The following is a 15,655-nucleotide window of genomic DNA, read 5'->3' as shown; positions in this document are numbered from 1 at the left end:
TGTCTGGCGTGATAGTGAACGTGTTAATAAGTAAATGTCGTTAAAATTATGTCGTGTTGATGTCATTTTCATCAGAAAAATCTCATCAGTATGTTAAGAAAAATTTCGGGATAAAAAAACGTAAAATTAAAAAAGTTGGTATTTAAATCGCTTGGTTGCCTCGACTCACGTTTCATCCTTATCTTTTATTCGCTGTCCTTGTCTACGTTCGGCAAACTACAAAGGCGGGCGCGAGGCTCGAAAACGTAGTCCCTGACTCTACAAGTGTCAGGTTTAGGTTCCTTGCGGACTGACACTTGTGGAGAATTTACTGTACTATGCTTGCATTTGGGAACACTGTGTGTCTTTGCGTGTAGAGATTGTTTTGAGAAAGTGAGCGATTTTTGAAAAAATTCGCAAAAACATTGAAGGTGACAATTTATTGTTGAAAGTAGGTGGAATGTCGCCTGTTTCGGGTAATGTTCTACATGTGTCATACGGTAAGAAAGTTCTTGCATTAAATGTATCTAGAGAAGCTTGAAAATTTATATTTTTTAGATTAGGGAAGCTTCTTGTTATAAAAGTAAACAATGATACATTTAGCATTAACGAGGCGTTAGGTATTCTTTACTATTTCTTTTAATAACATTGAATTATCCTGATTTTCTTGAGTTGCTGCGGATACGGTTTATATCAGTGGCAGTTTGCGATTCATTTTCCTAAACACTTGCAATATCGATGATGTTTGCTTTTGGCTATTGATTTTGCACATTTATAGGGGCACCAAAACTTGTAAAGATGCCTTTAACACTCGGTTCTCACACCTCTTTTATGGTAGTAATCTTTATTTCAGCTTTTTGGCTTAGAAATAGACCTCAGTTTTTACATTATTGTTTACAGTTCTTGTTTTCCATTTAACTTATTTAATCAGCATCGGTGCTTGGCTGATCTCACTTTCCTTAATTGTCTAGTATTGCCTGCCAAAATTTTAACTTAACCTTAAATTACAAACTACCACATAATAAACTTATAATAAGGAACTATGTAAACAAGATTTTACGCTCGTTAACTAATATTAACTAATCTATAACTAATCTTTCTTTGGTTCTGTGCTTTCTTTTACTAACTCTATCTTCTGGTGGGTTTCTATATGTGGTTATCCATTTCTTCTTTTCTCTTTTTCTTTTTCTATTTTTCTAAGCCAGGCCACCGCTTTCGCTTCTCCTTCTTCCTTTCCATGCTGAGATCGATTTCTCCCATTTTCCTAAATCACCACATTTTTGTCAACAAGAAATGAGCTTTTTAATTCCAATAGCGTAAATTGCTGGTGTACTAGAATTGATGAATTCTTTGAATGCATTCTCAGCAGCAGCTTGATCTTTTGCCCAAAACTTGTTGGCATTTTCTGTGGATCCACATCTTGCTCTAGCCATTGTTTTTTACTCTCCATTCCTTCTCTTTCTTAAGTACTTTGGCAATGTTCCTGTCACTACGTACCTGTATCTCTTATTATATCTAGTTCCTTTAATCCGGGTCCAGTGTACTTGTTTATCCACCTCTATTTCTCTGTTTCTTAATATCTCGCCAGCTGGTTTTCCTTCCTCCCACAATAGGCCCACTCCTTCCTGACTGAAACCACACCTCTTTTAGGAATCACCGTCGTCACACTGGGTCACCCAGATCCAGTTAAATTTTTAAGTGACTGTTTTCACAATATAGCAGTGATATTGACTCCAAAAAAATTTGAAAAAAGAAAAGAAATGCACGGCACCATATTGCCGCTGCTTTGCTTCATAACGGGTGCATTCATTCTCTTCCTTTTAAATATGGTGGAACATAAGTTCCTTCAGTATTAAAGACGATTGCCAAGGAACTGCGTTCCTATGTGCGTTTCCCTACCTACTTCGTACCTTTGAGTGCCAAAATTCTAGAATTCCTTCGTACCATACTAATTCCAGTCTCACCGACCTTCTGATTCTGATTGAAATCGGTACTTCGACATTAGTTCATTATGATTGTTAAATATATTAATTTCCACTGGATTAAACGCTGTGGTTCTATTTAACGAGGTAGCTTCAGGACGTCGAAGAGATATTTGAGGGTGTCCAGCCATAAAGCTATAATACCACTCCATACCTGCCATTTTTGCATCTTTACTAAAATTATGTTTTAAATCATTATCAGTCGCAAAGTCAGATACTAGCCTGTTCCACAAGAGCGTGGACGCGATATCTCTGTGAAAATTAATTCTTTCTGTAAAAAATATTATATACATCAAAACTACGTCTAATAAACTAATGCGCACTTAATTAACAGTGTGTCCAATCTCCACCATTAGCGATTATTGCTTGACAACGTCTAGGTATACTTTCGACCAATTTCTTGGTATATGAGAGTGGTAGAGAACTCCGTGTTTCTCGAATGGATGTTTAACACGTCTGTGGACAGTGTCGTGGTAGTTTAACGTCCGGTACCTAGCTTTCGCCGTAAAACCAGACGGCGGCCCCCAATGGCGGAGGATTAGGATACGCCCAATCAGCGCGGCTGCCCAATTAGACCCTCGAAGGGTACAGGTTGAACACCTACCCGTCTAAGGGCCACTTGTGAGGAGGAATCTCCACGTTACGGGTGGCACGAAGCGACTTTCCAACACTCTACCAATTCTCCAGATTGGTCCCGGAGTTGTTCGCAACTCACACGTCGGAGCTTGGAAAAAGGGCCCCTAGCCGGCATGCGGTCTAACCACTGCCACCTCGAATCCTACACCAAACCCGGTCAGCCCCCCGGTGCTGCGGCCGCAGGTGCGAGCGCCACACTGGCACAAGCCCCTGCTGGCCCAGCCCGGATTAATTCTTTCTGTAAAAACTTTTATATACATCGAAACTACGTCTAATAAACTAATACGCGTTCAATTAACAGCGTGTCCAATCTCCACCATTAGCGATCATTGCTTGACAACGTCTGGGTATACTTTCGACCAATTTCTTGGTATATGAGAGTGGTAGAGACCTCCATGTTTCTCGAATGGATGTTTAACGCGTCTTTGGACAATTGGATTTTCATAAACAGACCAGGCACATCTGATACTTCAAGCCGAAAAAGATGCTTCATCACTGAATACACCACTCCAATCGCGATCAACTTCTTCGTGTGCCCATGCCAGCCGACTTCCGTCGTGCTTCCTTAAAAGCAACGGTTTTGATAAGCGACGTTTTAATGTCAAAATCCCTATAATTATGCCCTTTTTACCAAGCTTGCCCTTTACGCAAGCAAAATGTTGGATTCCTTGAAAATAGCCGGAAGATCACTTTATCTTCCCTTTTCGTGGTACCGCGCTTTGAATCTCGATCAGGGAGGTCATCGACACATTCAGTTTCTTTATATCGTTATATCTACTTATTAACGAATTCACGAGATTAATGCATATATTTTTCTGCATTTTTAACACTCATTTTTCGTCCGTTTGGGTGATAACACAAGAAGACTGCCTCGTTTGGCGTACACGGCACTCACCTCGAAAAGGTCCGTATTTCTCAGTAACAAAAGCGATACTAAGAGATTTAAAGCTAATGCGTATCAGAGGGAACTTCATATTTTTATGCTAATACAATCTCTCCCTCATTTGACCTTTGTGGAACAGACTCTATTTTTCTTGGCGTTGGTATGGTCATTCCGTAAAATGTTTTAGAATGTTACAAAAATGTAATTTACTAGCTCGTCCTCTTGTGCTACACTAAAAACGGCTTTCTTGCCTCGTTGAGGGTTGGTGATATTTTCTTTTTTTACTTAATCAGAAAGCGTAGTCCGTGGAATATTATACTTTTCTTCAGCCTGGCGGAATGTAATTTTCTTTTACTTTATCTCTTTTACAGCTACCTTTGGAGTTTCCAAGGTGTGTACACTCGCTCTTTATTTCTAACATACATATTTTCGAGGCAATTTGCAAATATTTTAATTCAAAGTGACGATAACATTGTGTAAGGGGTAATTGCGGATTTCCGCATTTACCTCATGTGCAATGTCCGTAAATACCCCATATGGACTTCAATTAAAAAATAATAGGCAAATATAGACGTTCTCTCGTTAAAAATCATTGTGTTACTATCTTTAGGGTATGCACCGAAACTTGAATAAATTTATACGTCAGTTTTCGCTGAAAAAACTATACTATAAAAATTAGAAGGAAAGGATCGAATATATTCTACGAAACTTACCCTCGTAACTATGCGTGACTTTCCGTCGTGACTGTTTTCTTGGCACTAAGTATGATAAAAGCAATCGAGAAAACACGACAAGAGGGGCGGCAGGTGAATATCACTATGTCCGGAATTACCCCGCGTCCGTATTTCCCCCACCGTCCCTTATCGTGTTGCTTTGTGACTTCAATAAATCATCTGTATGTAGTACAAACATAAGTATACATACCATGAATCTAGGCTAATATCGAAATAACGAAGCTTCTAACATATACAGGGTGTCCCGTAACTCTGGGAACACCCGGAAATGGGGGGTTGCTGGGGTGACTCTGAACAACTTTTTCCTTTACCAAAATGTTGTTTGAAGCTTCATTTTTGAATTATTAACAAAAAACACTGGCCAATCAGAGCGCGCGTAGAGCCCGCGCCCAGGCACGGGAGCGCAGGGACTGATCCGCGCGCGATCGTGAACAAACGCGTACGCGTGACTTCTCGGTTATCGATCTTTATGAGGCTTAGAGAAATGGTTTTTTGCCGTCATTTCGATGTTTGTGTAACAATTCATACCTAACGGCGATGCGAGAAATGTGCGGCCGGCAAAGTGTTAAATTAAGAATAATGTGAAATTATTCGTTATATATTATTCGATAACCGAGAAGTCACGTGTACGCGTTTGTTCACGATCGCGCGCGGATGAGAGTCAGCGCTCCCGTGGTTGAGCGCGGGCTCTACGCGCGCTCCGATTGACCAGTGTCTTTCGTTAATAATTCAAAAACGAAGCTTCAACCAACATTTTGGTAAAGGAAAAAGTTGTTCAGAGTCACCCCAGCAACCCCCCATTTCAGGGTGTTCGAGGAGTTACGGGACACCCTGTATATACATAGAAGCCTCAATCTGTATACGACCAATTATGTGTAACAGTAAATTTTGTCCAACAAACAGAATTCATTTTCAACGATCCTAGACTTCTTTAGCCGACTTTATCGAAGAAATATTTATCAAACATTATGCTTGTGCTTTAAGCAAAATAATTGGTTTTAATGCTACCAATTTCGTTTCACGTATAGACCTCTAATAGCAGTGTGTAACTGTTCACTCTGATAGTGAAGGAATGGTTGGAAAATTAGTATCCAGGCACGAAACCATAACAATAATTATAAATAAACTCGTCAAAATAAGGGAATTATTATAATTATACTTTGAAATGTTTCAAAGCGATTGTAACAAAAGTAACCTTATCCACGACGTTTAACGTTTCAAACATAATTCTGTTTTTACCCAGTTCCAGAAAAAACCGTGTAAAAAAAGTCATCGTGTACATGCATAGAAAAATAGGGGATTGGTTCCATATCCTTAAAACCTGTAAAAAATAGCTAAAATAAAAGGATTCATACAAAAAACTTTATAAAAAGCCAAATTTGATTTGCATATGCATTCATGCACAGTTTATTTTATAAAAAGAAAAGGTAATTGAATTCTTAAAGTAAAAGTAACATATGTAAGTTAAAAATGATCACAAATTCAGGAATTAAAAATTGAAAACAGTGATAGCGATGAAAACAACATAACTTTATTCGCTGCCATCATCGAATATCATACGCGTTCGCTTGTCTAAGACTGGTTCAAAATCACTATCATCGCTCGAAATATCGAATGAAAATGTGTAAAAAGGAAATTGAATTTACTTTTCTAGACCGTGTTAAAAAAATACCGTGTAAAAACAGAATTGGGTGTACGTATCCGACAGTTTGGTTCTTGGAATATCCGAAATTATTTGTTTAAGTGGTCAATTACCAAAACCCACAATCTGTTATCAGTAACTGTTTTAACACCATTAGATCGACTCATTCGTACGTAGCAACACTGTCATATTTCCACAGCTATGCAAAAAATGGAACGAGTTATTTAAATTTGCAAAAATCTATTTATCCTCTCGCAAAGAAATAGCGAGCGAATATTGCACGATAGTGATGCGTACTGTGTCACACAAAGGTCCCATTTTATCCTTAAAACGCTGTAATGTCAATCTCGACAGAATTACTAATTAGTTGGTAATTATTTAGGGAAAATATACACTTCATTTTTGTCTACAAAATTCATTGTTATTGAGAATAATAAATTAAGTCTGTGCATTGGCATCCAGTATTGCAAAGTGTCGTGAAGTCAACAATTGAAAAAGCACGATGAATAACAGAACTCGGGCGAAAGCTTTCTATTCTAGCATTTTCCGGCATTTCACGCCATTAGGGAAAATGGACGTTAGATGTTCTTTTCTAGAAATTTCTGCTGAAACAAAACGATGAATATACTCGTGATACAAAAATTGTATACAATTGTGAAGCGCTGAAATTAGTTGTTATTGTTGTTCACAATAATGAAGCAATTATAATACTTTACGTAATACTTCTATTCTCATTTCAAGTCGAGTAAACGTTTCATTTTCAAATGCAGGTATTTATTCAGTGCACAGCATACTGCTGCGTGAAAATGAAATAAAAGAAAAATGGAATTACATAATTCATATAAGATGAAAACTTAGGAATCTTAAAAGAACCGTAAATTAGCGTGAAATTATTTCTTTTGTTTTCTGTGTACAAAGTCACATCTACTACAAAAATTTATCGCAAAATATGAAAGTATACAAATGAAAAAACTCGAGAAACGTGTTTGGACAATAAACGTTCCAATTAAAAAGATTCACGATGAAATCTATTCGATCGATAGGAACCGTTCAAACATCCTGAATATTTGCATCGATTTTACGTGTTTACATAAAATCTAGTCCGCGTCCAGTGAAAACAGGGAATACACTATTAAAGAACCGCGCTCATTTGGGGCAAGTCGGTCGGATTCAACGTCGGGTTGCATGCGAGCGATTGGACATGGATTCGCGAGCGTGTAAATGACGTTAGAAAGTTGCGAAAGAAACAGCTGACTCATCCGGGGAGTTCTTTTTCCCATCGTTGCGGAACAATTCCGTGGTCGTGTACACTCGTGGGCTAATGAGAAAATATAGGAGAAGCTTAACGTGTTAGTAACCGCATCGAAAACAGTTGCGTGATCGGAGCTGCGCATCCTTAATGATCATTACGAACGCGTAAATCTCAAATATTACAATTAAATGTCTCGAACGTATGTATGATGGTTCGATTACCGTAGTAATGTTTCTTCTTAAATCTGCACGTTCGTTTCATCTCTAGTAATGAAATTATAATTCATGATTTAATGCTCCGCGAGTGTTCATTGTACGCTCTTTTTCTTTTCGTGCCTTCATAGATTTTCCTTATTGTGCACATACACATAGCGGAGGAAACATAAGGAAATTATGCTTCGTGTGCTTGTTTTTCACCTTATCATTTATTTACTCGTTTACGATTGAAGTCTACGCGATTTTCAGATACAACAGGGGTTTATGGCACGGATTCCAAGCGACGTTACTTTTGAGAAGTTTTTCTACAAGTTTTTTGATAACAATAGCGTATTCAAGCCAGAGGGAAAATCCGGCTAATTACCTGATGGCCGCGGAAATTCTCCACTTCTGCGGGCCACATGGTAAGCCGGTACTTGCCTCTGCGCGCTCAGTAACGGTAAACATGCCATGAACCCGTAAAGTCGACGTTTCGGCAAGATCGCCACACGGGGCCCGACACCCCCGTTTGGGACCGTCTCTCCCTCTCTGCCACCGCCCTACTCTGCGGACCACGGGGGAGTGCACGAGGGCCTAGGAGGGCGGCTCTAGGGGGTGAAAGGCCCATGATTTGCCAACAAGGTAAACTCCCCATTTTGGCGAAAAGAGATATGAAAAAGTCTGTAGCTTTTTATGTTTAACTTGCACATTTAATCAGACTACTGTACGTATATCGCTATTATCATTGAAATCCTCGTGTTGATCTTCTTTTATCGTTATCAGACACTGTATCTTTATCACTGATAAAATGTCAGCTATTAAATGCACCATACCTTCAAGGCTTTTTTTTTACAAAGGTTGTAAAAACTTCAAGCAAACAATTTGCACATGGTAATGTATATTTAGGTGATCACATTTAATAAAATAAAATTGAGTTTATATGTTTTATTCGCTACTTGTTTTTTGCTCCCCTAAATACTAAATATATTTTACTACAGAATTGAAGGTGTTTTTTTATGCGTAAAATTTGTATAAGTTGTAACTAGATATTGTTGCGTCCCGTGCACAGAAATTCTTAAGTTCTTAGAAATTCTTAAGCGAGACTCTGGCTATTGTCAACGACTTAACGACTCTAGCCTAGTTGAGATGACTGCCGATTGAATCTGAGTTAAGTGTGACTCTCGTTTGAGTCCGAGTTCTGTCATTTTATACTTGACTCTCGGGCGACTGTAAGTCGCGGTGTAGCTGACTATCAGATTAAGTCAGGACAGAGTGTTCGTAGCGTGGTCCTATTGCTGACTGGAACACACATTTTGTTTTACCCTTGGTAATAAATAAAATTATTAACAAAATTATTTGAGATTTGCTGAATCCTCTGGGGAACTGAGTCGCGAGCTGATTAGACAGCTGCCTTTCTAAATATTGCATTTGTTTTACTTGCTTTGTTCTCTCAGTTAGCTGAATGGTCTGCTGCACCGCGACTTAAACCTGCTCGCTATGTTTTTACCCTTACTGGTGATTTGATTGATACAGAACACTTGACTCTCGGGCGAAACCTCAGTTTAAATATTTTGTAAAATACTTGTTGTCTCGAGGTTGTGTTGGCGCTTTTATAAATGATATTCGTTTCCGTGGACGTGGAAAAGTGTCGCGTGTATCCTGTTGTTGTAAGGCAGGCATCGGCAACCTTTCCTGGTTGTGGGGCCAAATTATCATTCTCTCAGCGAGTCAAGGGCCAAACTAAATGGGTTTTGTATGTAATGTAATGTATGTGATGAACTTTGGCTAAATATTAAATAAAATTATAAAATGAAACACGATACTGATCAGTACCTAGAGGGTCGGATTTAACCCTTTCGCGACGGCGGAACTAGGCATCAGTACGCCGCTAACGGAAGGGTCGTCGTGCCATTAGTGCACACCATGAGTGTCTCGCGTTTTTCGAGCTCCCAGTGTGTCCGTGTAAAATCTTAGAGGATTTCGTTGGAACAGCAGAGAACTTAAGGGTGTATTGGATAAAGGGAATGTTGTTCAGGCCTTGTTCTGTATTTTAAAATAATTCTTCACTTTGAGTTGTCGAGGCGCGAGCCAATGCGACGCGCTTAGTGGGTGCCGGATATAACCGGCGCTAGTTGCGAAAGGGTTAGATTTCGAAGGGACGGATCGCGGGCCAAACTAAGAGAAGTCGCGGGCCATATGCGCCCCGTGGGCCGCGAGTTGACCATATGTGTTGTAAGGTATACTGACCCCGTTCCCACGAAAAATTAGGGCCCCACCACCAAAAAATACAGATTTTGGTGTCACTCTGAACTTTAAAGTAGATCAGTATTCTCATAATCGCCGTTTGACACAAGCAAGATCGGGCTGAACTCCCTTTCGAGCAACCGAGTTTAATACTTATTTCGTAAGTGTCAACTAGACATTCCTGTCTACGACGCCCCTGCGCACTCGCCGTGTCAAGTCGAGAAGGAAGATTCTTGCCCAGTCAAGAATCGACCAGTGTACTTTATCTTTAGACCATTGTAAAACTTTTGTAAACTTAAACATTATTATTAATAGAATATAGTTATTGTAGAATTACATCTGCCTATATTCAATAACCATCTTCTTGGTAACATTAGCAACGAATAAGCTAAACTCACAAAGATATACCTTTACCGCTCGAAGTATATCTAACATTACGATACGCACTGTCCTCAACCCTTCTACCTATTGGAGAACGACGTAGTAACCACATGCGTTGAATGTTCCAGGCCTCCTATCTAACTAACTGAAATTCCGCTCCGTTTAAGGACACAAAGCGTAATCCGTAACAACAAAAAAAGTGAAATCACTGCTAACTACAAAAAATAATAAAATTTTTTATTAATTTAACAGTTTTCTTACCTCTTTTATAAAGAAAAACGATGGCCGAAATTATCTAGTGGGGTAATGACCTTTTTTAGTCTTTTGTTTCCAATTTTATTACAACGTAAATTAATGGCTTCTCGGCCATACTAATACAAACTAGACACTTCAAGTTATCAATTAATATCAGAAAATTAACCAATGTGTAACTTGTTCAAATTTTATAGCATTTTGTTAAGCACTTGGACACTCACTTTCCGCGTACTTACGAATATTGCACTTGGTGCCGTCTAATGAGTTTATCGTTCTCAATTTACACTAACTAACAATGTTCAGATGACTGATTTTAGTGGTTGAGACTGCTAATGAATGGATCTCGCTGATTCGAGATCCTACTAGTTAACTCTTAATGTTCGAAACTGACAGATCTTGAACTAATAGTCTGACTGATACTGAGCTAATAGTCTTTGACTGATACTGAGCTAATAGTCTTTGAATGATATTGCACTAATGGTATTTAACTGATACTGAGCTAATAATCTCTGACTGCTGAACTAATAGTAAGTGAATCTCGCTGATTCCACTCTCTTTATTGGCTTGTCCCTTCTCCAAATTCTCCCAAATTTGAGGAAGGGATGCAAAGGGAGGTTCTTAAAAATGCTAATTGACCAACCCCGTATCACCCCCTTCCATTGCGCCCGGAGCGCGAAATGTCCTTGGAGCAGTGGTGACAAGGGGGTTTGGTAACAAGGGGGAAAATCCAGCCAGGTCAACGCTGACCTTCCGTCTTGCTCGGAAGGGAGTTTACCAAAGTGGCCTCGGTAATTACATCGGTTTTTTCCGAAGACCCTTTTGGAGATGACTTTATGGTATCTTGCCTTGCTAGCTGAACAATAGCCTATTCTTTAATATTTAGAAAGTCTAGGTGCCGCATGTTGGCTGCAGACCGGTCTGCTAAATTAAAAATAACGGTTTACTGAAATAAAGTCACGTATCATAAAATCGTTCCCTTGCTGTCCTAACAGTGGTTAATGTTTGAATTTCATGGTTTATCTCCTGGAACAGTCTCAACACGGAGATTATTAATTGTCCGGCATAATATCCGTTCTGAATTACTCTGAAAACAGTAACAACAGAATTTACGCCATTGTCTACTGCTGAGGATCTACGGCTCTTGTAACTGTTACAATATCTGTTGAGCGTACATGTGTATTGTGTGAATTTGCTAATGAACTGAGGAGGACTTGTAGCAACTGTGAAACTCGGAAAACCCTCCTCTAGTACTGTGGGCTGCGTTTCAGTATATGATCTTTGGGCTGGGTGTGAGTGAGCTAGCTAGACAACAGTTGAGACTCGACTAGTGAATGCTGGTTGAGTCTGAGTCTGTACTAGCTGGTTCATGAAGTCTGTTACTTCACACCTAGCATTAGTTAAGATTAGAATCAGAACAAACACTCCAGAAAAACATAGGCATGCACTCTAAATTGTAATCAAAGAATTTAAAACTGAATGTTATTTAGTGTCAGTGTGTTAGACTAACCGAAGAGAAAATTGCTGAACAATGAGAATCTCTGGAAAGTGAAAGTTTAAGAAAAAGTATGTATATGTTCATTAGGAGACATCTAAAAATATTACATCTACTCTTAAGTTCGTTTTTTAATATATGAATCATATCATTCTATCTGGGTCTTTCGAATTTTTACCGAATTTTTTTTAAGGGGATATTTTAAAGAAAGAGTAAAGTCCGAAAAAGAATGTTCTTAAGAGCTGCGGTAAATTTTTTCGTTTCTGTCTTTTAACTGCTTGGAAAAGTACGCCACTCTGTTTTACAATTACTTTTGACGATGGAGGGTTACAGAAAATTATTGAAAGCAACAATATGTACCAAAATGATTAAATACACTATTTTTAATAAAGTAATATAGTCTATTCGTTTGTAGAAAACGAATTTGTAGAATAAATTATATTAATGGCATATGGTTTTTAGGAGTGCGCAGGCCATCCAATGTGTCGGGTACACCCGCCCTTACTGTTTCGGGTAGCCCGACTCTCGGGTTAGATCGGGAAAAGTCGGGCCACCTGACTCGGTCGGGCTCGGACGAGATCCCTCGGCCCGGGATACATCCAGTTATTCCTTTCTACGCGCGTATTTACTACTGTAATATTAAAAAATTAATTTGTTACCAGAATGCATTTTCCACTTCTGATAAAGTAAAAATTCAACTCGCATACTTTATACGAAATGAATATACAGGTTACATGGGATGAAGTTCGTTTCAAATAAATCCGTTAGAAATATTGTTTTTTCACATAAAAATTATTTTATTTCAAACTTCCATATAGACCAAGATACTTGGCTGTCTAAAAGAGCTGAGTATCAAAGTCTACATTATGAACGTAATACAATCAATTACAAACATAATCTGAAATCGAATTACGGGAATCGTGGGCCGTGGGATCTCGTCCGAGTTCGACCTTTTCCGACTTAACCGCGAGTACCCGAAGCAGTCGGGCTATCCGAGTGTTGTACGTGTATGTGTCGGGTATCCCCCCAACTCGCCCGATTTTTTCCGGCCCGACCCGAACCCGACATATCGGGTGGTTTTACATATACTCTGTCCAATTTAACCCCTTGCGCTATTTTTACGAGTCTGACTCGTGATGAAAATTTTAGGCCAAACTTGAATATCACGAGTCAGACTCGTTATCAACATTTCAGGCCAAACATGAATATCACGAGTCTGACTCGTGGTCTTAATTTCGGGCCAAGTATGAATACCTCGAATGGGATTGTGGGTCCCCATAGAGGCCACGTGCTAGCTAGGAGATAGTGTTGCTTTTCGTGGTACAGATTGCGTCTCCAAGTTAAATAAACATGGGCACGCGGCGAGACCAAGAAAGCTTCAGTCGTTGTTCAGTTTGTACCATTCTTTATACGAGGTGCACACGTTTCGAACAGCCTGCTCTACAGAAAGTGATATTCTTGACTATTTTTAATTTTACCAAGCCCTCCTCCAGCATGTATAAAAAAAGAAGTATCAAAATTACTAAAAAAGCAAGTAGTTCGCGTTTGAAGTAAGAGTAGTGGAAAGGCTTCCAATGTTTCAAGCTGTCAATCGATAGATAGTGAAAGAGTTATAAACAGTGATGAAAATTCTAATGACAGCAGCGTCATTGTGCCAGTGATAAATCCCGCAAGAAGATTAATTATAATATGACGGCGATGAAGAGGAAAATCCCAGACCTGAATTGAGTGTTGAATGGAATTGGAAGGAAATTGATAACACACTAACAATTTGGGAATATTCCGAGTCTTGTGGTGTAAAAGACTATGTTTTAAACCAGTTAGCCACGAATGCCGGATTATTAGATTTATCTTTTGTTGTATTCGACGAAAATTTGTGGGACACTGTAGTTACGCAAACAAATAATGAACAATGGGAGAAGAAGGAGACTGGATGATGGTTGGTTTCCAGTTACGAAGGATGAGATAATGGCCTATTATGCGCTGTGCATTTTGATGGCGCAAGTCAAAAAACCAAATATACAAATTGTTAAGGCGTAAAACTAATTATAAGTAAAAACCATTGTGCATATTTCACCTTCTTTGAATGTATAGCGACGATTGCCCCTTTTGTAGTAGGATTAAGAATTTTACCTCGGCCGTGTTAATTTTCATTTACCTTGGCCGAGTCAGGGCAACTAATAAAATATTACGCACGAATTCCTTCAAAGGAAGACGAGATTCTAAAAAACTATCAGCTATTCAGCACAGAAATTATTATCACCAGTCTAACGCGTTTTTCTAATTCAACAGTTGTAGAATAAATTTAAAGTTTAAGTGTTATGTATACTCGTGACATCATTCTTTCACCACCTTCCAGTATCCAATTTCAACAAATATTCAATCGTCATTAACGTTGACGTTTGAAGTGAGAATACACGAAAGACTCTCTTTCACACTACAAATTGTTAAATTGCTCACGCCTAGACACAAATGAATTGGTCTAAGCGGGAAGTGATAGAAACACCTATATTTGGAAAAGTAATGCCGCTCAAAAGATTTACCCAAATATCAACATAACGGATTGCAGCAACGACCGCCTTCACAAGATAAGACCAATTATTAATTACTGGAACGACAAATTTAATAAGATTTACACACCGGATAAAAATATAAAGGCCGTTACAATTTAACCCATCCAAACGAGCCAGGTTTTGGATTAAAAATATATAAACTATGTGAAGCAAGTACTGGATTCTGCAGCAATTTTGAAGTATATACTGGCCAAGATAAAATTGACCTAAATGATAGTGCACCGGAAAATGTTGTGACGGAATTGGCAGAATCGATACTAAATAAAGGATACACATTGTGCATTGACAATTGGTATTCCTCACCCGCTCTCTTTCTAAGACTGCACAAACAAAAAACAAATGTTATCGGCACCGTGCGTAATAACAGGAAAAATATGCCGAGGGATATTTCAACAAGACAGTTAAAACCAGGGGAACATCTACGCAGAACGTGCAATGGGTTATTAGCTTTAAGATGGAAGGACAAACGTGATGTCTATATGTTGACCACGAAACACGCATCTGTGGAATTGACCGAAGTGACGGACGAAATGACTTTGAGTATAACAAAGGAATGAGTGGAATTGACCTCGATGACCAAATGTTGGCATGTTTCCCCATTATGAGGAAATATTTCAAGGGTTACAAAAAACTCTTTTTTTTATATGCCTGATATGGCCCTATTTAATACATACGTTATAAAAAAAACAATTACAAGATCCAGGAAGACAATCATACGTGAATTACAGAATAGGTACAGCCGAGGCAATTTTAAAATATGTATGGCTGCCTGACTACACAAGACACGTGAAATCCGCAGGGAGTCAAACACCAATGCGCTTACAGGCACAATATTGGGCTCATTTCCCAAAACATATTGATGGAACTCCTAAAAAGCAACACCTAACTAGAATATCTAAAGTGTGTTACAAACAGAAAAAACGAAGCGAAACGACCTGGGAATGCGAAAAATGTAAGGTGGCTTTGCATGTACCGGAATGTTTTAGAAAGTATCATACCATGCAGGATTATTAAATTTAGACTTGTAAGTTTTTTTCAATTTAATTGTTCGTTGATATTTAATTGTTTATTTATATTGTGTTTTTCATTTTTAGGTCTGATGATAGTGACATAATCTGAAAATTTATTTCAGTTCAAATATTACTGCCGTGGATTTGCATTCATTTATTTTTATTTCGCTATTAATTAATCATATTATTATTAATCATATTATAATTAAAGTATTTTTTAAAAGTTTTTGATTCAAATTCATTTGAATTTCACAAGAGCTTCATCGCGTGAAGTAAATACAGGCGCGACTATGTTGCACTCAGTCGTAAGATATCGTATTTCAAATTTCGACACTCGGGCTCCGCCACTCGGCTCTCTTCGCGACCATTCGGGCGGACGGGTTTGGCCTGGCTTTTTC

General features: G+C 38.6%; 1 protein-coding gene across 1 annotated transcript in view; it reads left to right on the top strand.

The window, feature by feature from the left end:
* The window catches only part of LOC108573376 (piggyBac transposable element-derived protein 4-like), a 21,597-nt gene extending 6,231 nt beyond the window's left edge, over positions 1–15,366 (top strand). Inside the window, 5 exon segments of the mRNA XM_017935813.1 lie at positions 14,332–14,365; positions 14,367–14,778; positions 14,781–14,881; positions 14,883–14,980; positions 15,342–15,366. Of these exon segments, the coding sequence (XP_017791302.1) occupies positions 14,332–14,365; positions 14,367–14,778; positions 14,781–14,881; positions 14,883–14,980; positions 15,342–15,366 (670 nt within the window).
* Positions 15,367–15,655: the final 289 nt, after the last annotated feature.

The sequence above is a fragment of the Habropoda laboriosa genome, unplaced genomic scaffold (genome assembly GCF_001263275.1).
Source record: "Habropoda laboriosa isolate 0110345459 unplaced genomic scaffold, ASM126327v1 scaffold146, whole genome shotgun sequence".
Classification (NCBI taxonomy): Eukaryota; Metazoa; Arthropoda; class Insecta; order Hymenoptera; family Apidae; genus Habropoda; species Habropoda laboriosa.
This window is presented reverse-complemented; position numbering and strand designations above follow the sequence as displayed.